The sequence below is a fragment of the Theobroma cacao genome, chromosome 5, assembly GCF_053813885.1.
Source record: "Theobroma cacao isolate CCN51 chromosome 5, ASM5381388v1, whole genome shotgun sequence".
In the NCBI taxonomy this organism is placed as follows: Eukaryota; Viridiplantae; Streptophyta; class Magnoliopsida; order Malvales; family Malvaceae; genus Theobroma; species Theobroma cacao.
The window spans coordinates 35932186-35953599 of record NC_142643.1 but is presented as its reverse complement, the minus strand read 5'-3'; the positions used below and the strand labels follow the sequence as shown (position 1 = coordinate 35953599).

Sequence of the window (21414 nt, the reverse complement as noted above, 5' to 3'; positions counted from 1 at the left end):
AAATCACCATATTAAGATATTTTAAGGTTCAATAACTCTCAAATACATCCTAAAATCTCTATTTGGACTAGTTCAAGGCTTTAATCAACTTAATTATACCACTAGGTACGATATCGACTTTTAGCAATTTTTCAAGGCATCCAAGTACGCAGACATGCTATCAAGTACATGAGTGACATGGCAAGTATATTATAGAGTTGGGCTTGACACTGGAGGTGAGGTATCTATCATGAGAAAGACTACAACCCTCACACAGATTAAGCAACATAACACAGAAGTTGTTAAGCGTTACAAAGCACTAGCATGTATTTATGGAGCTATTTCAGATGCCATATTTACAAAGATAATGGGATCCAAATCAACAAACGATGCATGGGACAAACTTAATTAGGAATTCCAAGGCTTAGAAAGGATAAAACAGATACGGATGATAAATTTATTGAGGGAGTTTGAGACCTTGAGAATGAAGGACACTGAAAATGTTAAAGAATACATTAACAAAACCATGCGAATGGTGAACCAGGTGCAATTATTGGGAGAGGATTTTTTTTGAAAGTCATGTAGTCCAAAAGGTCCTTGTGTCTCTACCAAAAAGATTTAAATCTATGATTTCATCATTAGAAGGGTCAAAGGACTTCTCAACTTTAATTCTTACTTATGTAGTGAAAGCACTCGAAGCTATAAAAAAATGAGAGCAATGTGAGTTGATAATGCAATTGAGAACACTTTATTAACAAAGATGAAAGGGAAAGTTGAAGGTGAGTCAAGCATAAAAAAAGGCTAAACTAATTAGAAGGAGAAAGAAAAAGAAAGGGTTCAATATAACAAAACTCATAGGAAGAAAAACTAGTTCTAGATGTGTTCTCATTGCAAGAAAAGGAATCATTCAAAGGCCTACTGTTGGTTTAAACCCAGTGTAAAGTGTCGTGCTTGTAACCAATAAGGTCACATTGAGAAGGTATGTAAAAATAAACCAAAAAAGCATGATTAGGCACTCTAAGCAAATGAGAAGGTTGATGTTGCTGAAGAGCAATTGTTCAGGACCTTGACATGACTTAAGATAGTTGACTTGAATCAATGGTTGTTGGACAACGGTTGTTCAAATCACATGACCTCTAACAAGGAGCTCTTTACTAAACTTGATACTCTACATTGATTTAGTGTTGAAATAGGTGATGGCAAGTATCTATATATAGTAGGGAAAGGTACAATCATCATTCAAACCTCTCTGGGAATCAAGTATGTCACAAAATTGTTGTTTGTTCCTGATAATGCTCAAAATCTCCTAAGTGTAGGCTAAATGGTGGATGATGGTTATGTCTTGCATTTTAAAGATAAATCATGTACTGTGTATATGATCCATAGGGTGAGTTTGTTATAAATGTTACCATAAAAGAAAATGATTTCCTATGAGTTAGGAAGATGTTTATTATTGTTGTTGATCTCTCACACAAGTACACGTATCGTTAACAAGTAATATAATGATAAAGTAGGGTATTGTTCCCATAGAGAGTTGTTTTAATTTCTACTGTTAACTACTAAAATTAACACACCCTAATTTTATCCAAACAATTAAATTAAAATTAAAACTAATCAAACTAATAACTAATCTAAAATATATTAGCAAAATTATTTTATTAACTTCTAGTGATTACTAGATCTAAGATTGTGATATCCCTCAATACTTCATCTAAATATTGTCTCTCTCTTTTAACTCAAATTAATGGATTAAGTTGTTAACCTAAAGTCCTAAATTATTTACAAGCCTTTATTGAGTTTCTCATAAAAATACATCTCCTAATTAATTTACTATATGTCTATGCAAATTAAATTGAAGAAAGATCATTAAGTTTGTGCTTTAATTTAGGCTACGTATGGCTTATAGGTGTATGTCTACCCTATATGAAAATTAAATCACCTAATCAACTTTTTACATTTGATCATATGTTATTCTATTCAAGGTTTTCCTAAATCTCCTTTGTCAAGGTTTAACCTAAGTTTCCAATTCAATCTAATTGGAGATCAGGCAATTAGAAGCATTAATATCAGAATAAAATAAGCAACTTAAATCCATCAAATATAAGCAAAAGAGAGATAACTAAAACAGACTACATATTGAGTTCAATCATAATTTTAGATAAACAATTTAGTTCCTCATCAAGTCACATATCATCATCAAATTAAAGCTAATCATCAAAACTAAAATCAAGAAAATAAAATAACAACAAAAAGATAAAAGGAACCCAATGAGTTGAATTCTTGATCTCCAAATCTTCTTGAATTCTTGAATTTCTTCTTTAGCTCCAATGAGACTTTTCTTTAATTTTATGGCTTGATTTTCAGCTCTCAATTTGGTGTTTCGTTCTTTCTTTTAAAAGTCCTTGGAAAAGGTTGTTTTTATAGTGCTTTGAAGTTAGGCCAAGTTGGGTGAAGGAGTCAATTCCAATCAGGATTTCCTCATCAGAATACATGGGTTGCAGCCTCGACCAATTAATTAGCAGAAATCATAATTGCTCAAGGACTACTACAGTGTATCAATTTCAATAAGATTTTTGATCACTTTTCAGATTGAAATGGGTCAAGTGGTAAATATGAAAGTTGTATCATTTTCTCTTACCTTTCCAATGGTTCAAGAATTACTTCATTTGGAGCTCTTTAAAGAGATTTATAGTTAAAATACCAAAACATGTGCAGTAGAGGTCTACACTTTAAAATTGCTCTTCTTCTTCCACTAAAATTCTTCTTCCATCAAAGACTTACAAAAGAACAAATAAATCAATAACAACCTATCTTAATCACATTAACACCAAATTAAGTATAAAATTAACTAAGATTTGATTGACTCACCTAAATTAACTAATTTAAAATAATTAAATAAAACCTACTAATTTCTATGCATTACTAAAAGAACTAAGCTAAATTACTATCAAAATTAAGCCCAAATAACTCTATATCATAGAGTTATCAATTATCTAGCTTTTAAGGTAAAATCGAATATGACAACCTTTAGGTATAAATGGTTTAGGCATTGTGATCTTGGTTCCTTGCTATAGGCTAGCATGTTAGGCTTGATGGAGAATTTGTTTTCCTTAACCAAATCAAACCAAGTTTGTAATACATGTTAGTTTAGGAAATCAACTAGGAAGCCCTTTCCCTCAACTTGATTAAGTAAAGCAACCCAAAAGATTGAACTAGTGCACACTGACATAAAAAGCCCTACGAGTGAAGAATATCTAAATGGAAGCAAGTTCTTCCTAATCTTCATTGATGAAGCTTCCAGAATGTGTTGGATTTATTTTATGAAACATATATCCAAAGTGTTTAATTTTGTTTTGAAGTTTAAGGCCTAAGTACAACAATATTCTGGGAGAAAAATTAAAACTCTTAGATCTGACAATGGTGGAGAGTGCAAGTCTTTAGAGTTCTCTCAATATCTTGAGAAAGAAAGCATTCAATGTCAACTCATATCTTTTTACACTCCTTAACAAAATGGAGTTAGTGAGAGAAAAAACATAACTATGATAAAGATGATCAAGTGTTTGTTATTTGAAAAGGAGCTACCAAAGAGCTTTTGGGTGAAAGTAGCCAATACAGCTATATATTTGTTGAACATTCTCCCTACAAAAGCTTTAAGATTTGTGACTCCGTTTGAAGCCTGACTCGAAAGAAAACCATCCAGTCATCTGCACTTTTTAAGTGCCTTTGTTATTAGCTTGTCCCTAATGTGCTAAGGGATAAATTGCAGTTTAAAGTGGTGAAAGGAATATTTATAGGGTACAACCTGCAATCAAAAGCCTATCGCATATATTAGATTGACTTCGAAAATATTTCCATTAGCAGAGATGTCACATTTGATGAAGAACTCAATTGGGTTTGAAATGAGAAGAAAATCAAAGAATCAAGTGTTGCTGTTCAAAGTTAGAATGATGACAGTGGTGAACTTGATCTGGATAAGGTTACTGATGAAACTATTGTACGGGTTCTCACTCTACTCAAAACATATACAAAAAGTGTCAAGTTGCAATAGCAAAACCTACCTCATTTGATGAAGCTGTATTTCACAAGGAATAGAGATCTGCTATAAGAGAAAAAATTGCAATGATTGAGAAAAATAAGACTTGGACTCTTATAGATCGACCAAAACATAAACAAGTGATTCACATCAAATGGATCTTTAAGAAGAAGATGAATACAGATGGTTCTCTAAATAAATACAAAGCGAGACTCGTAGCATAGGTTTTTTCTCAAATGTCATGAGTGGATTATTTTGATACTTTTGCTTTTGTAGCAAGATTGGATGCTATCAAGCTTCTCTAGACACTATCAGCAACTCATGGTTGGAAAGTCTTTCGTCTAAATGTTAAGTCTGCATTTTTAAATGGCAAACTGAATAAAAAGATATATATGGAACAACCCATAGGATTTGAAGTATAAGCTAATAAAGACAAGGTGTATAGCTTGCATAAAGCCTTATATGGGTTAAAGCAAGCACCATGTTTGTGGTACCGTAGGATTGACTCTTGCTTGCTGAATCAAGGATTCCACAAAAGCTTGAATAAAGCCACACTATATGTGATGGGATGTACTGCGAATTTTTTAATAGTGTCATTATATGTTGATAATCTCTTAATAACATCTGCAAACATAGATGGAATTAGTAAACTTAAGTAGCAATGAAGTGCCATAAACTAGGAATGGTATTCACCCAACTCAATAAAATTATATAACAGAGGTTTTGAAATGATTCAACATGAGTAATTGTAGGACAACTGAAACTCCTCTTAATGCTAATGAGAAAATTTCAATTAACTTTGGTAACATGCTCTACAATCCCAGTGAATATAGAAGTTTAATAGGTTATTTTCTCTATATATGTTCAACTTAGCCAAAACTTCTATTTGCCATCAGTTGTTTGTCACGATTCGTGCAACAGCCATGTCAACCACATTTTACAATAGCCAAAAGGATTTTAAGGTATCTAAAAGGTATGGAAAGTTATGGTGTCACATTCATATAGGTTAAAACAATTGAACTTGTGGGATTTTTTGACAATGATTGGGGAGGTAGTATTGATGATACTAAAAACGTTCATTTGGATATGTATTTACTCTTGAAAATGGAGTGTTTTCATGGAATTCATACAAGCAAGAATCAATGGCACAATCCTTAGCAAAAGCCAAGTAAGTAGCAATTGCTGCAACTGCAAACTGGGGAATATGATTGAGAAAAATTCTATTTGATCTAGGAATGTCGTTGATAAATCCTAACAAAGTGTTTATGGACAACAAATTTGCCATATCAATAGCCTAAAATCCAATCTTCCATGGGAGAACTAAACACAGTCATGTAAAATATCATGCCTTGAGGGATGTACAAAAAAAAGGTGAAATTTTCATATAATATTGCTCGTATGATGATCAAGCTATTAACATTATGAGTAAACCATTCTCTAGGGCTAAGTTTGGACTTAATTGAGAATGCTTATGGTGAAGAATGCAAGCATTCAGGAGGGGTGTTAAGAATAATGCTTGCATGGTATGTGTGTTCAACATGTGTCGTATCAATACTTAGTACAAGTATGTTTGTAAGTGTTCATTGCTGGTTAAATCAATCTAGATGTGGAGTTATTGCCTATTAACTTCTTTTTAACTTATTAACACTTGTAATCCATGCCTTGACAAGTGTTATGCATGTAACTTTCCACTCTGTATAAAAATGGTTGTTTTATATGAATACAATGTGTCATTTATCAAAACAAATCTTGTTCCTCTATTAATTTCCTTTTGTTATGGGTCTTCCTTAAGTGGAACCCACAACTTAAATGAATAATAAAAAAAAAAGGGCTTATGCTTTTTAGGATTAGAGATTTGTTTTTTTTTTTTAAGTGAGAAAAAAGTGTCGAAAAAGAAGAATTAGGAGAAAATTTTTAGCTTGCTTTGTGGTATCGATCGGAAGGCGATTTAGAGTCCAATTTTGATGAAATTTCAATGTGATGTTTCTGATATTGTGAGCTTCAATTTGTATGGTCAAATTGCATTTTTCTCTTTTCTATTTGTTGGGCTGTGATACCTTTTATTTTGGGTTTTATGTATTGTTACCTGGTGATTTCCATTTGTTGATAATGAGTAAGGGTTGTTGTAAGTTTTAGAATTGTTGGATGACTCTTTGCTGTACTCATTGATCTTTTATAGTGAATTATTTTCTAGACTAGATCTCGTGGTTTTTACCTCTCACATTGAACGGGTTTTCTTGTTTTCCTTTTCCATGTTTAAAAAATCGTGTGTTTCCTTGTGGTTTTATTTCGTGTATTCATAACTATATCTATTGTTTGAGTTATTTTTGTTGGTTGGATATTTGCTCTTAACAGGTTCTTTCAAGCGGGAAAAGTTTTATTTTGTATCGTTCCTTCCGCTATATCAATACCTTTTCCTAAAAACTAGTATCAAAACAAATTCCTTATTTATGGGTTTAGCTTGATAGAAATATGGAGCCTAATTATAATAGAATGACCAAGTTGAATGGCAAAAATTATCATAAGTGGAAAGGAAAGATGAAAGATTTACTATATGTGAAAAAGCTACATTTACCAATATTTGCTACTTAAAAACTTGAGACTAACTCTGATGAATGGGCTTTTGAGCATGAGATGGTTTATGGTTTTATTCGATAATGGATAGATGATAATGTTTTGAATGATATTGCCAATGATTCACATGTCAGAACTTTGTGGAAAAAGCTTGAGACCTTGTATGCCTTTAAAACTGCAATAATAAATTGTTTTTGTTGAAACAGACTATGAATTTGAGGTAGAAGGAAGGTAGTTCTATCTTTGATCATTTGAGTGAATTTCAAAGGTGTTTTAACTAGCTGTTTGGCATGGGTGTCAAATTTGACAATGAAATTTTAAAACTTTGGTTTCTTAATACTCTACCTGATTCTTGGGAAAATCTCCATGTGACCTTGACTAGTTTTGCTTCTAGTGGTGTTGTTACCATGGACTATGTAAAAACTACTGTCTTGAATGAAGAGGTGAGACAAAGAACTCAAGAGGCATCAACTTCAAAGTTTAAGGTCCTTGTTACTGAAAATAGGGGGAGAAACAAAGAAAGGGATCAAGGATGAAACAATAGAGGTAAAAGCAAGAATAAAAGTCAATCAAAATCTAAGTATAAAAATCTCGAATGTCATCATTGTGGTAAAAAAGGACATATCAATATATTTTGTTATCAATTAAAAAAAGAGAACAAGAATAATAAGGGCAAGCAAGAAAACAAAGATAGTGACAATGATGATTGTGTTCCCACCATTACTACAGAAGATCTTGTGACTGTTCTCAATAAAAATTTGATTAATGTTGTTTGTGATGAGACAAGCTGGCTTGTCAATAGTGGCTCTGGTTCCTATGTGACATCAAAGAGGGATTTCTTCACATTTTATACCATGGGTGATTAAGAGGTTTTAAGGATGGTAATAATGGTGTGTCAAGGGTGATTGGCGTTGGAACTGTTTGTGTGGAAACTAGTATTATGACAAAACTATTTTTAAACAATGTTAAACATGCACCAGACATCTATTTACATCTTATTCCTGTTGGTGTTTTTGATGATGAGGGTTATTTTAATATCTTGAGTGGTGGAAAATGGAAACTCACTAAAGGTTCTTTGATTATGGGATGTGGAAAAAGGCATTCTGGTTTGTACTAACCAAGCTTTTAGTCTCTACTGATGTTGTTAATGCAATTAACAATGACAACTCTTCAAAGTTATGGCATAAGAGGCTTAGTCACATAGTGATAAGGGACTTAATTATTTAGCCAACAAGAATCTATTTTCAAGGTTGAAGGTGCAAGATTAGAAAAATGTACTCACTGTTTGGCTGGGAAATAGAATAAAGTCTCTTTTAAGAGTTATCCCCCTTTCAAAAAATTAGAGTTGCTTGAGATGGTGCATTCAGATGTCTGTGGTTCGATAAAGATAAATATATTTGGTGGTGCACTTTACTTTTCGACTTTCATCGATGGCCATTCAAGAAAACTTTGGGTTTATGTCTTGAAGACTAAGGACCAAGTACTTGGTGTCTTTAAGCAGTTTCAGGCTTCTATTGAAAAAGATACAAGAAAGAAACTGAAATGCATTTGTATTGATAATGGTGGTGAATATTGTGGTTTCATGAATACCACAAACAGTAGGGTATTAGACACCAGAGGATGCCTTTTGAAACTCCTTAACTAAATGGCCTAACATGAAAGATGACCAAGGCATTGATGAAGAGAGTTAGATGTTTGCTTTTAGAAACAAAGTTGCCTAGATCTTTTAAGGGTGAGGCTTTATATATTGTTGCACATGTTATTAATTTATCTCTTGTTGTTACTTTGCAGGCTTATGTTCTTAACAGAGTGTGGTAAGGTAAAGATGTTTCCTATGATCACTTGCATGTGTTTGGTTATAAAACATTTGTACATGTGCCCAAAGATGAGAGATCCAAGTCAGATGTCAAGACAACACAATGTATCTTCATTAGCTATGGCCATGATGAATTTAGCTATAGGCTATATGATCTAATTGAAAAGAAGCTTGTCAGAAGTCGTGATGTTGTTTTCATGGAAGATCAAACTATTCAAAATATTGATAAGGTAGAGAAGTCAAAGTTTCCAAGTATTAATGGCTTAATTGATCTTTACGTAGTTCTTGAGACACATATGTATGATGTAGTTGAGTTTGCTGATCAAGTTGATGTAGAGAATTATACTCCTAATGATCAAATTGAGAATAATCATGATGATGTTACTGATGAGGTTGATGCTCTTGTTCATGAGGTTATTGATGAACTTGCTATTTAACTTAGAAGGTCTATTAGACAGCAAATTCCTTCTACTTGCTACTTACCTAATGAATATGTGCTCCTCACTGATGAGGGAGAACATAAGTGCTAAGAAAGTCTATGGAAAATAAGCAAAAAGTAGAATGGGTTGCAACTATGAAAGATAAGATGAAATCTTTGCTTGGCAATCATACTTTGAGTTGGTCAAGTTGCCTAAGGACAGAAAGGCTTTGTAAAATCGATAGGTGTAAAGATTGAAGAATGAAGAGAATTCTTCTAATCCACAATACAAAGCCAGATTAGTTGTCAAAGGTTTTAGACAAAAAAAAAAAAGGAAATTGGTTTTGAGGAGATCTTATTGTCGGTTGGTAAAATGTCTTCCATCTGAGTTGTTCTTGGTTTAGCAGCTAATCTTGATTTAGAGGTTGAACAGATAGATGTGAAAACCATTTTCCTTCATGATGATTTTGAGGAAGAGATCTACATGGAGCAACCGGAGGGTTTTGTGATGAAGAACAAAGAAAACTATGTTGGCAAGTTAAAGAAAAGTTTGTATGGCTTGAAACAAGCGTCAAGGCAGTGGTACAAGAAGTTTGAGTTTGTTTTGATCCAACAAGGATTCAAGAAGACTAATTATGATCATTGTGTGTTTGTGCAAAAAATTTTTGACAATGACTTCATCATTTTGTTGCTCTATGTTGATGACATGTTGATTGTTGGTCATAATTCTTCTAGAATTGACAGATTGAAAAAGGAGCTTGGCATGTCTTTTGCAATAAAAGCATTAAGACCAGCAAAACAGATCCTAGGCATGCGGATCATCCGTGACAAAGAGACGAAGAAGCTATGGTTGTCTCAAGAGAAGTATATTGAGAAAGTACTTCAATGGTTTCACATGGATAAAACTACAGTGGTAAGTACACCTCTTTCTACTCACTTTAAATTTAGTGTTAGATAGCCTCCTTCTAATGATAAAGAGAAAAAAGACATGCAACATGTTCCTTATGCATCCGTGGCAAGACGTTTGATGTATGTAATGGTTTGCACAAGGCTTTATATAGCTCATGTAGTTGGTGTGGTTGGTCGTTTTCTTTCAAATCCTGGTAGAAAGCAGTAGAAAGTTGTGAAGTGGATTTTGAGATATCTTCGAGGGACTTCTAGATTGAAGATCTATTTTGGAATTGGGAAACTTGTTCTTTGTGGTTACACAGATTCAAACATGGTTGGGGATGTTGACTTTAGAAAGTTTACTTCTGGTTATTTGATTACCTTTGCAGGGGGAGTTGTGGATTGGCAATCTAGATTGCAAAAATGCGTTGTTTTGTCTACTACTAAGGCTAAGTTTATTGCTGCTACCGAAGCTGTAAAGAGTTGCTTTGGATTAACTTAGTTCATGAACTTAGTTTTACATTACAAAGATATGTTTTGTTTTGTGATAGTTAGAGTGCTATCCATCTCAACAAGAATCCTATTTTCCATGATAGATCTAAACATATTGATATGCGATATCACTAGATACATGATGTTCCGTGCTCTAAGTTGTTGGAACTTGCAAAGATTCACATAGATAATAATAGTTCAGACATGTTGACAAAGAATCTATCGAGGAGGAAGTTCAAAGCTTGTCGTTTGATTGTTGGTTTGGTAGTTGCCTTCACTTGAGTAGGAGGAAGAGTTTGTTATGGGTCCTCCTCAAGTAGAGCTCACAACTTAAATCAATAATAAAAAAAAGGGCTTTTGCTTTTTAGGATTAGAGATTTGTATTTTTTTTTTAAATGAGACAAAAAGTGCTGACAAAGAAGAATTGAGAGAAAAGTTTTTACTTGCTTTGTGGTATCGATTAGAAGGCAATTTGTGATCCGATTTTGAATAAATTTTAGTATGTTGTTCTTGACATTGTGAGCTTCAATCTGTACAGTCATATTGCATTTTTCTCCTGTCTATGTGTTGGGCTTTGATACTCTTTATTTTGAGTTTTATGTAATGTTACTTAATGATTTCCATTTTGTTTATAGTCAATAAGGGCTGTTGTAAGTTTTAGAATTGCTGAATAACTCTCTGCTGTATTCAATGATTTTTTATAGTGGATTACATTTCTGGATTAGGTCCGATGGTTTTTACCTCACATTGAGGGGATTTTTCACGTTAAAAAATTATGTGTTTTCTTGTGATTTTATTTTGTGTATTCATAATTATATTTGTTGTCTAGAATATTTTTGTTGATTGGATGTTTGCTACTTACAGTTCTTTCAAGCTAGAAAGACTTTATTTTGTTTCTTGTTTTTGCTATATCAATACCCCTTCCAACTAAACAATGGCTACATACAGTAGCCTTTATCTCTTTCCTTATTTTATCTTCAGAAGCATCTGCCACAGACAATGTTTTGTTACTGATAATCTTCTTTATCGTGTGTTCTGAACTTTTGATTGCCACAAAAAATGAAGGTAGTGAACTCTGACCATGGTGGAATCACACAATAAACAGATATGGAAGTAGAAAATGGGGGCTAAAATTGGGTGTGTTTTCTCTGCCTCTAAGTTGCAGGAGCTTAAAATTTATGTTCTTATGCAGCTAAGACGCAGCAGCGCTCGAGTGGGCTGTAGGATGAAAGTAACGAATAAAATTATACAATTGGGATATGTTTCCATGTACACCACACGGGAACACTGCATTTGTAGGAAGCTTATGCGCTGTATTACAGCCATGAGGAGTAAGAGCAACCATATCATTTTCTCCTGCAAAAGGATGGTTTTAGAAAAGTACTATGAATTTGTCTGAAAAAATTGGCTGGATGTTGAGCACTCAGCTTGCTCTATGCAATGGTTGCAGGTGTTTATCCCCTGTTATTTGGTGGCGTTATTGTCATCACAGAGCAATTACAGCAAAGGTATGAGGAATGACAAATAATAGACGCGAAGCTTGGCAGGAAGTATTGGCGGAGCAAGTTGTGGAATAGGATTCCAGTTAGATAGTGACATAATTCCTATTGCCATGGCTAATTACGACAGATCTCTATCTAGAGGAATCCTGAGGAAAATAATGATTTCCTCGCTAACATGCCTCTCCTTTAAGGAGTTTACTATCTATTAGAAGGTGTAGCTAGATGTCCTTTGATTTTTCTTTCAGACAAAATCAGGGCATCTGTTGATATGCTAGCATGGGCAAGTGCAACGCCCTAAGAGATCCTCACTTCCACTATTTACACCATGATCACAATAACCCATCTCTGATTCTCCCATTAATAAAGACATTCCAATCATACCCCAATATATACCGCTGGAATGAATAGATGCAGTGATGAACACCAGGATATGCAGCCGGAATTGATAGAACTTCTTGCAAGTTAAAAACAAAGAACAATGAAAAAATGAACACGACTTCTTTCCCCATTAATGTATGGTTTATTATGCATACAAATCATCTGCCTAGATTTGCTACTTTCCCCAGCATATGGGCCTGGCTCATGCAAATCGCAGGAGCGGTGCAATGTTTAGTCTAAGTCGAACCAATATACAAGTTACAATCAAATGTACAAGTTGATACAACATAAAGTTTATTTTCTTCCTTTGGGATTTATACATCTTGTTTCTAGGACCTAAAAGTTTGATTCCTGCACAATCATGCATTTCAAGAAGCTGTTCCTTTGGACTCTTGAATGTCCAACTCATGCTCTGCTACCATGATGCAAGAATCAGCTTCCAGAGATGAAACTGAGCTTTTCTCCATCAATGTTCCCTTGGGTGATGTGAGCATGTCAGTTGTGCATTGAACATCAGGCATTATCCCAACCTGATCTATGTCATGAAGAGCAGGTGATAGATACTTTGCAACCGTAACAAAGAGAGCGGATCCGTCATGTAGCTCTGTCACACTCTGCAGCAAAACTCGTTCAGAAACAATGCCAAATAAGCTTTGAACAATTAAGGGTTCATCCAGAGTTGACAGAGTTAGTGGCCAAGTTCAGTAACGAATAACATTCAAGTACTCTTAGAAAACTTAATTGGAATGGGATCTATCACTTGTAGGATTAAAACTAGTAATTCAAGACTTCAACAAATGGGTTATATTGTTAGTCATTCAAGAACAGAGGGGTTAGGCTGCCAAAATGAATTTAATCACAGGCATTGACAGTGCTCCCAAGTTTCAATTGAGTGCAATCCTTTTGGGATAGTTATCCACCAGTTTTAACCAATGTCCTGAGTAATGAGACGAGCAATGGAAAGATGAATTACCTTTTAACAATTGAAAATTAAACATACCTGAATTTTCCCTTTGCCAAAAGTTTTGTGGCCCACAAGGATAGCCCGACCATTGTCATGTAGCGCACCTGCCAAAATCTCACTAGCACTTGCACTTCCCTCATTCACCTTTTGCAAATAATAAAGATAAAATTGCTGTTAAGAACTTTCAAGGCATAATGGACGGTAAAAATATAACAGTTGCAAAAGACATACAGAATTTTCCTACAAATTTCCAGGAGAGTGCAACAATCTACCAAAAATTAGCAAACATTCTAAAAGGATATCAATTTGGATATCCAGCCATAAAATTAATTCATGTTATACTCTGAAGAGTATGTTGTTTCTGGTCGTATAATTCATCTGATCTTCAGAGTGATTATGCACACACACACACATACACACCAAAAGAAAGAACAGAAAAAGATGAATTAACTAGGTGGTTCCTGTTAGGAAAATTTTAAATGTCAAGCATTGACACTCACAAGAACAATGAGAGGATCATGCGTTACAGCATGGCCATTCACCATGTTGATGGGTGACATATGCCCATCACGATCAATTGTGTTCACGAGAGTCTCATTCCCTTCTAGCCATATCTGGGCAACATCAAGTCCAGCTTTAACTAGACCTCCCTGCACAATGATTTGAGAGAAAATTTAAGGAAAGAAATTCCCTCAAAAAGATCTTCAATAAACAAAAATAGGAGTGAAAAATAACTGGGTTGTTCCGCAAATCCAGTATGTATGAATTTACACCCTGGCTCTCCATATCATGAATTGTATTCTTCATATCAGTAGCAGCACTCTGTCAAAGAGGAAAGGGAATGTTCTTATTGACTCATCTGCTAGTAGAATAGACAATCACAATTCATGATTATAGACCATTTCTTTCACAAAGTTTTTTGCATGCACAAAAAATTAGTTAATGGATTACTACCTGTGAGAATGTTGACAGCTTCACATAACCAGTTTTTGTTAGGCGGCCATCTGGGGTTCTATGAGGGATCACAGTACTGGACATCGGAGAGAGCCTAATGTATTCACGAGGTAGTTTGACCTTCAAGCAGAAGAGCCATGTTTCAAGATTAACTAATCAAAAAGTATAAAACAATTCCATGATATTTACAATCTGGTTGTGTATGCATAAATTTCACAGATCTATTATTGAAAATTTCAACCTTCCTTTCTAAAGGTTCAATAGCACTATAATTTCAACGGGCGAGAGGCTCCATGCAATAATCACTTGTGCTTAGTACAAGCATAAACCAAATGAAGCCTTAAGTTTTGCTTCTAGAAGCAAAAAACATGAAGACATTTGAATACAAAAGTAAACAAGATTCGTTAGCCATTTTTAATCATGTATGTGTGTGTGTGTGTACATATACTTACATACATACATAAATATATATATATAAAGCAGCAAAAGCAACAACCAAATGGAGCCTTGATAAACACCACAGTATTGCCTGCATAATGAATGGTTTATTACCTCCTTCATAGAAGAACCACTTCCTGAATCTTTTCCCTGGTAAAAAGAATATCGGATTTGTTACTTTAAGCATTTTTGGTAATTCTTTGGCTAGCAAAAGGTATACAAAAAATTCAAAGTTAAATGAAACATAAGACTGGGATTAAGAAAAACAGATACAAACATCTATGGCACTTTCACAGTGCTAGATTGCATGTTTTTGGGACATAAGAAAGGCAGTTAGGTTCAACCAAGTAAAGGAGTGGCAAATTGCCATCTTACACATGCTTAGAGTATTCATAGGACCAGATTTCTGAAGAAGCATGCATTAGATCCACTATGAATGCAAAGAGGTTATGACTAATAGTTCATGACAAAGGGAAGGATAGAACATTCAAACTCTCTTTATTTCACTTATTATTTTTATTGGCTGCACAGGTCATGTCTGTATATGAGCTGGATGCAATGAAAATAAAAGAGCATGATCTCAAATCACTACATGTCCTGTCAAGATAAGAAAGATCATGGTCTATGCAGGTCACTCAAGACAATTTAATCTTTATTTACATCGCAGAGAATGAGAATGGATAATTACAGAGTGGAGCTTTACTGTAACTGTTGTTCCAGCATGGCCTCTGAGCCTTAGGGCTGCTGCTTCGCTATCGACACCATCAAGTCCCTGCCCTGAAGTCTCAAAAACAGCATATAAAGTTGAGAGAGTTAAGTTTTGAATGAAAAGACAACATTTGGAAAGGAAGAGACTTTGCACTCATAAATCATGTCTTCAAGAACGAAAGATAGACTGGATTTAATTCAGGATTTGAAATGATAAAAACAAACAGCTCAATGGACCAAGTCCTAAATACATTTAGTCACAATATGTTAAATAAAATTATACTCTGTAACCCTGGAAGGGGAAAGGTAGAAGCTTAATAACTTATGTACCATTAATTTCAATCAACTCATCTCCCTCTTGTATACCAGCACGAGCAGCTGGGCTACCCTCTACACAAGACAAAACAACCTGCATAGTTTAAATAAAATTATAATGGCAATGCATCACTTATGATTAATGCCAAAAATGAAACATTTTGGGAGACATGATTGAATATCAAATTTTAACTGCAGGATACAAATAATGAAGCAAAGAAAAAAAAAACATAATACTGTAAAGAGAATCTTTCATTGTTTGGCCACAGTTGGAATGAAAATTGAAAAAGTCGCTGAAAAGAAATTCATAGTAATCAATTTCCATTAATCCTGAAGCAAAGCAATCCATCTCCAATGAATTATATTAATGAACTAAACAAATTTAAATTGCTTGTCACTGAAAAGCCCTAAATTTTATAGAACTCCTCCAACAGGAGAAAAATTTAAGCTTTGATCTAACATAGGTAAAGAAGAAAATTTTATTAGGAAAGGAGAAGTTATATCTAAGGAGTGTCCATAAGTCAATCTGGCACAGGTGATAAGAATGATGAAAACAATTAAATTTGTGTTACTAACCAAATGACCAGTTTTTGGTTCAACACTTATGAATAGGCCAACTCCTTGCAAATTTCCATCACTTCCAATTCTAAAATTTTGGTACTCCTGAAAGTGAAAAAATAGTCATTAGATAGAGCACTACAGTAATCCTATGAAATAGATTCATCAATCGGAAAAATAATGTCATCCCAAATATTGAGTATCCCTAGGAGCAACCAGGATGAAATGACAGCAAACTAAGTAGCACATCATATTCCTAGTATTTTTGTGTACTATTGTATAAAATTATGCTAGCTAAACTGAAGTACCAAAGGAAGCTGATTGTAATACCTTTGGACTGACAATCCGAGTGAAGGGATCCCCAAGAGTTGAAAGCATTCCTCTGATTTTACCATATGCTGCATCAGCTGACTTCAAGGGAAACATTTCCACCATTGTTTGCTGCAGCTTCAAATCCCAGTCTGCAACACAATAACTCTCAAGAATTCGTTTACTTACTATACAAAATTCCTTAGTTCCTAAGCAACCAAAGGAAGGGACAAAATAAACATAATACTTTCTTATATATTCCTCCCCTTCCCCAACCCTTTATGGCAACCTCCTTATCCATAAGGAATTTGCAGGCCTAAGAATTCCTTCTCAGGACCTTTAACTGTTCAAGGCACCTGAACACTTTGACAGACACAATGGAAGGTGACATTATTGGATCCAAACTTCAAGGTCATTTCCTTCTCGTGTTTAATTCTAATACAACTTGGACAGTAAAGCATTTCTAAAACCATTATTGATTAAATATGGACAATTGACTAACATATGGTACCAAATATAACATATATTCTTACATAAAAGCAGAACCATTAATTCTGCCATTAGAATAGTAAATTGTTAATGCTTAATTCTTCAAAAAAAGGATTGCTTGCTTCTGCATCCAAAACGTACTTTTTTTCTTTTTACTTTTGGAAACAAACAAAAGCAAGCAGTAAAAGGGATTGTAAATATAACTTCTTAGTGGAGCTAGACATGGAAATTCCTCATTAACATAAAAGGAATCAAGAACTCAAAACATTCGAATTACCTTGATGATTATATGTTGGGTCAACAAAAGTTTCCCTTATCAACCCCCAAGCTTCCACAAGAGTTCTTTGCACTGTATTCACCTAGCAGACAAACCTTTCTATACTTAGTAATTTAACTTCAACAGTCATAACCCAATTCAAAGTTTACAAAATCTAAAACAATAAAACTACAAATGAATCACCTCTTGAGTGCGGGAAACAGGAAAAGTGACGGTTAGGGACTCCGCAAAAGCCGGAGAATCAGAACAAACGGAGGCCAGAGCTGTGGCTGCCGCAACAAAACCGACAAACCCTTTCGTTATTGACTTGATCAAATCGTGACCGTTGGATTGTGGCAAAGGAGCCTCTGTCTTAACCGCTTGAAGCTGGTTAGGGTCATGACTATACGAAGCACAAGGCAATGACACACTTGATTTTTTGACAATGCCACGATTGAAGCAAGAAAATCGATGCGAGAGAAGTGGAATCGAAGTGGGTCTTGAGGATTTCAGGAGATCAAAATTTGAGCAGAGAGGTTCCATTTTTCTTTTGCAAGGACTATAATGAAAGAAGTAAAGAAAAAAAATCGACGTTTGGATTCTGAGTAAATGTTCAAGTTTTTAAGGAGCTGAAGAAGGCGAGGGAAGGGGGTTCTCTTTATTGTTGACCGTTATTTTTTTGCTGGTGGGAATCTGGTGGGGGCGGGCCCACATGAATCCTATTGAAGGTTTTGTGGTGATTAGATCTGTTGCGTTGCGTGTTTGAGTATCTGAGAAAAGAAGAATCCATGACTGTTTTCAAAAAAAACAAAAAGAAAAGCATTTTATTTAGCAACAGAAATAGAGAAATAAAAAAAGAAAAACAAGTTGTGCAAAAGTTGAACACGTGTGTGTTTATTTTTGGCAATTTGACATTTTGAAAAGGAAATCTCTTTTTTTTTTTTGTCATTGCAAAATATCTTAAAATTATTTTCGTTCAAAAAACTTATTTGCTCATTATTTTAATCAGAATTTCAATATTTTCTCTTTTTTCCCTTTCAAAGTACAAGATAAAATTAACTTATTACCTTAATTATGAAAAAATTATAAAATTATAAGATGTTAAACTTTATATATAATTAATTTATATTAATTCAAGATCTACTGTAATAAGAATTTAGAATACAAAAACATATTTAATTCTTGATTCATAATTTGATAGTGAAAATAATATTGGCTAGATTAACTATTGCGATTTAGTATACTAGGATCTTCCTCCTCTTTAATCTAAAACTCCATAATTTGTGAAATTCTTAATATTTTCTACTGACAAGGGGAGACATAGTCATATCTTTATATAGTGAATCTTTAGACCCATCATACAAGTTAAGGTTTTCTTCACAGATCTACACTGTTAAACCCACATATAATTTTAAAGTCTAACTCACTTTATTAGATTATATTATGAATTATAATATTATTATATAATCAAGATCAAATTAGCATAACTTGATTTTAATAAATACAAAAATAATTAAGGTAAGTTTACACTTTGAGTTTATTAGAAAATCTAATAATCTCTTACATGGGCTACATAATTTAAATTTAAATTTTGAGAAACAAATTTTTTAAAATTGACGAACATGCTAAGACAACTGAAATCTTTGCAAACCCAAATTGAAAAAAAAAATCTTAAAACTATTCCAAACATCATTTTGTCTAATAAAATTGTGTGATATATAAAAATAGTAGTGACTATATCTACAAAGATATAACACCAATTATAATCACACATATCACTTAATCCTATTGATATGATCTCCATGAAGTGATTTTTGTTCTTAAACAGGGTTACAGGGAATATGGAAGTGCTACATTCTTTTTGTAAGTAGTACCCAAAATAATTTTACAATGATTTATCATCTAGTGAGATAATCTTGTTTCTTATGTCTTTTTTTCTTGCAAAAGAAAAACACTTGTATTCCTTCTCGATGACAACTTTAAGATCCCTTACAATAACAAATTGATCAGATTTTTTCTTTTTATCTTGAAATTTTTTAGGAATGTTACATTTCATGGACCATTTTAAAGATGTATTTCTTAACTCTTCTTATCCCATTATAACTCATGAAATAAAGCCTTTTCAAAAAAGTACCATTTTAGTAGTTTTTGACAGTATATACCTCTATGTTACTACAGTTAAAAACTATTTTGTTTTAGTAGTATCAAGAAGTCCACTTTATAGATGTACAAGAATTGACCTCTTAACATAATAAGTAGACAATTTATTAGATCTCTCTCATGGCTCAAAGGCTTTTCTATCTTTCTCAAAACTTCCAATAGTATTTTGTACAAGTTTATCTATATTCATAGCTAGATCTATGTCCATTTTTTGAATGGCAAGCACCACATCACTTTTCTAATTTATAAAGTTTAATCCAATCAATATCTCAATGAAGAGATTTGTTTTTCATTTTTTGTACTTCATTTGTTATTATTTTATAGGTATAATATCTAAAAAGGTTCTTAAATTATTCAAGAAAATTCAAATAAGCCGTTATACTTTTATTGCTTTTAATCAAGCCATTATATTTTTATTTTGACCCAAATAAGTCTTTATACTTTTATTTTGAGTCAAACAAGTCTTTGTAACTAATGATTGACTTAGTCAAAATGTTATTTGTCATTCTACGTTGCATTGTATTGACATAAAATGCTAACATATCATAATTGACGATGATATAGCATGATGACATGACATATTAATTTGGCATAATAGCATTACCATATGACATTTTTTACCTTCCACATCAATGCTATGTCAATGTCATATGGATATAAATTGATAAGTGATATTTTGACTAATGATAATTAGTCAATCATTAGTTATAAAGGCTTATTTGATCCAAAATAAAAGTATAAAGGTTTTGTTAAATGCAATAAAAGAATAAATACTTATTTGAATTTTGTTTAAATAATTTAGAGATTTATGTGAGTGTTATGCTTTGTTTTATTATTTTTTTTTATCAATTTAGACCTACTAACTAAATCAAATGGCCTATGAAACACGATTAATAAATCGGAACTTCAATCCATCAATAAATTGGACTTGAAGTTCATTGAACAAATTAAGTTTAAAGCTTGAAGTAAAACAAGCCCATATAAAATGAGCCTAAAAAACTTTTTTTTAAAAAAAGAAATCAAACTAAACTTAATCTCAATCATTTTAAAATTCATTAAAAAGACCCAAAAAAATGAGGTGTTTACAAGTATAACCAAAGAGTCTAAGCACATCATCATGTAAAAATCTTTAGATTGAATGCATGACATACAATTAAGAGCCCTTTCACATAAAAAAAAGGATCATGAGAATAAAACACAACTTTAAAACTTACCACTTATAGATTAATAAGTTACTAGAACTAGTTAAGTCCCACATACATGCTATTATGTGTTACCTTTTAATTTTTAATACACAAATATCACCTTTAGGTGAATGAAAATACACACATAAACTAAAGACATCTCTAAAGCATATGGAAATGATATTTTCATAATACTGGCCAATTGGTCACTTTAGTGGCCATGAATTAATTAGCATAATGGAACTTATCTAATAATATGATATTGCTTTATATTACCCACACAAACTTTATAGTATGATTTATTTACTTAATTTTCAACTTAATGAGCACGGGTTATCATGCTTAAAAATCATTTCCACTCATGTGTAACATAACCTTATGAGATATTAAGCCATTATATCTCTATTCATGTCACCAAATAAATTTGTTACAGTAAAAAATATCACTTTATAAGGTTTTTGTCACGTTTCGTTACTGGTCGTGACTAGTGCAAAGGCCTAATGGAAATAGCCCATGAGGTCCATACAAGCTTACAAACTTGCACATATTTGTCATGAAATTTATATCCATTCACATGTACAAATTCAAAATTTATAACTTAAACACATATTTTATATTCCATTCATCATATCCATGAATTACACTATTATTTCACATAATCACATTGTAACTTTGTAACCTTTCATTACATATGAAAATAGTGGTGCCCATGTCTATGAACAACAAAAAGGGACACTGCAAACTAGACAAAACATGATAAGACCATGGAACCCTTTTGGTGTGGTGTTGGTACCTAATAACTCTATGATGTAGAGTTATTTGGTCTTAATTTTATCTATTAAGTTGTTAAGTTCTTGAGTTTTAGCATAAATTTTAGGTGTTTTTAGTTATTTATTTAATTATAGTTAATTATGTTGGGTCAATTAAACTTATATTATTTTAGGCTAAGTTTGATGTTAAATTGCTTAAGGAAAGCTACAATTGATTAAATTATGCTTT

General features: G+C 33.0%; 1 protein-coding gene across 2 annotated transcripts; it reads right to left on the bottom strand.

The window, feature by feature from the left end:
• Positions 1-12181: 12181 nt before the first annotated feature.
• Positions 12182-17716, bottom strand: LOC18599025 (Peptidase S41 family protein). Of its 2 annotated transcripts, none has more exons than XM_088806883.1 (12): positions 17276-17716; positions 17093-17174; positions 16348-16478; positions 16036-16122; positions 15475-15553; positions 15140-15213; positions 14551-14586; positions 13999-14118; positions 13780-13866; positions 13545-13694; positions 13081-13188; positions 12182-12694 (listed from the first exon to the last, which is right to left on the bottom strand). In XM_088806883.1, the coding sequence occupies exons 1-12, from the start codon at positions 17612-17614 to the stop codon at positions 12449-12451; spliced, it is 1539 nt and encodes a 512-aa protein (XP_088663009.1). In that variant the 5' UTR covers positions 17615-17716; the 3' UTR covers positions 12182-12448. The 2 variants fall into 2 exon arrangements, with proteins under 2 accessions (XP_088663009.1, XP_007028868.3); XM_007028806.3 differs by having other exon boundaries at positions 15125-15213; positions 17276-17715.
• Positions 17717-21414: the final 3698 nt, after the last annotated feature.

Coding starts and splice junctions, on each gene's coding strand:
- LOC18599025 (XM_007028806.3), bottom strand. CDS start 17,614: ATGGAACCTCTCTGCTCAAATTTTGATCTCCTGAAATCCTCAAGACCC. Junction 17,175..17,275: donor CTGTTTCCCGCACTCAAGAG/GTGATTCATTTG, acceptor TTTGTCTGCTAG/GTGAATACAGTGCAAAGAAC. Junction 14,119..14,550: donor GTGGTTCTTCTATGAAGGAG/GTAATAAACCAT, acceptor TTCTGCTTGAAG/GTCAAACTACCTCGTGAATA.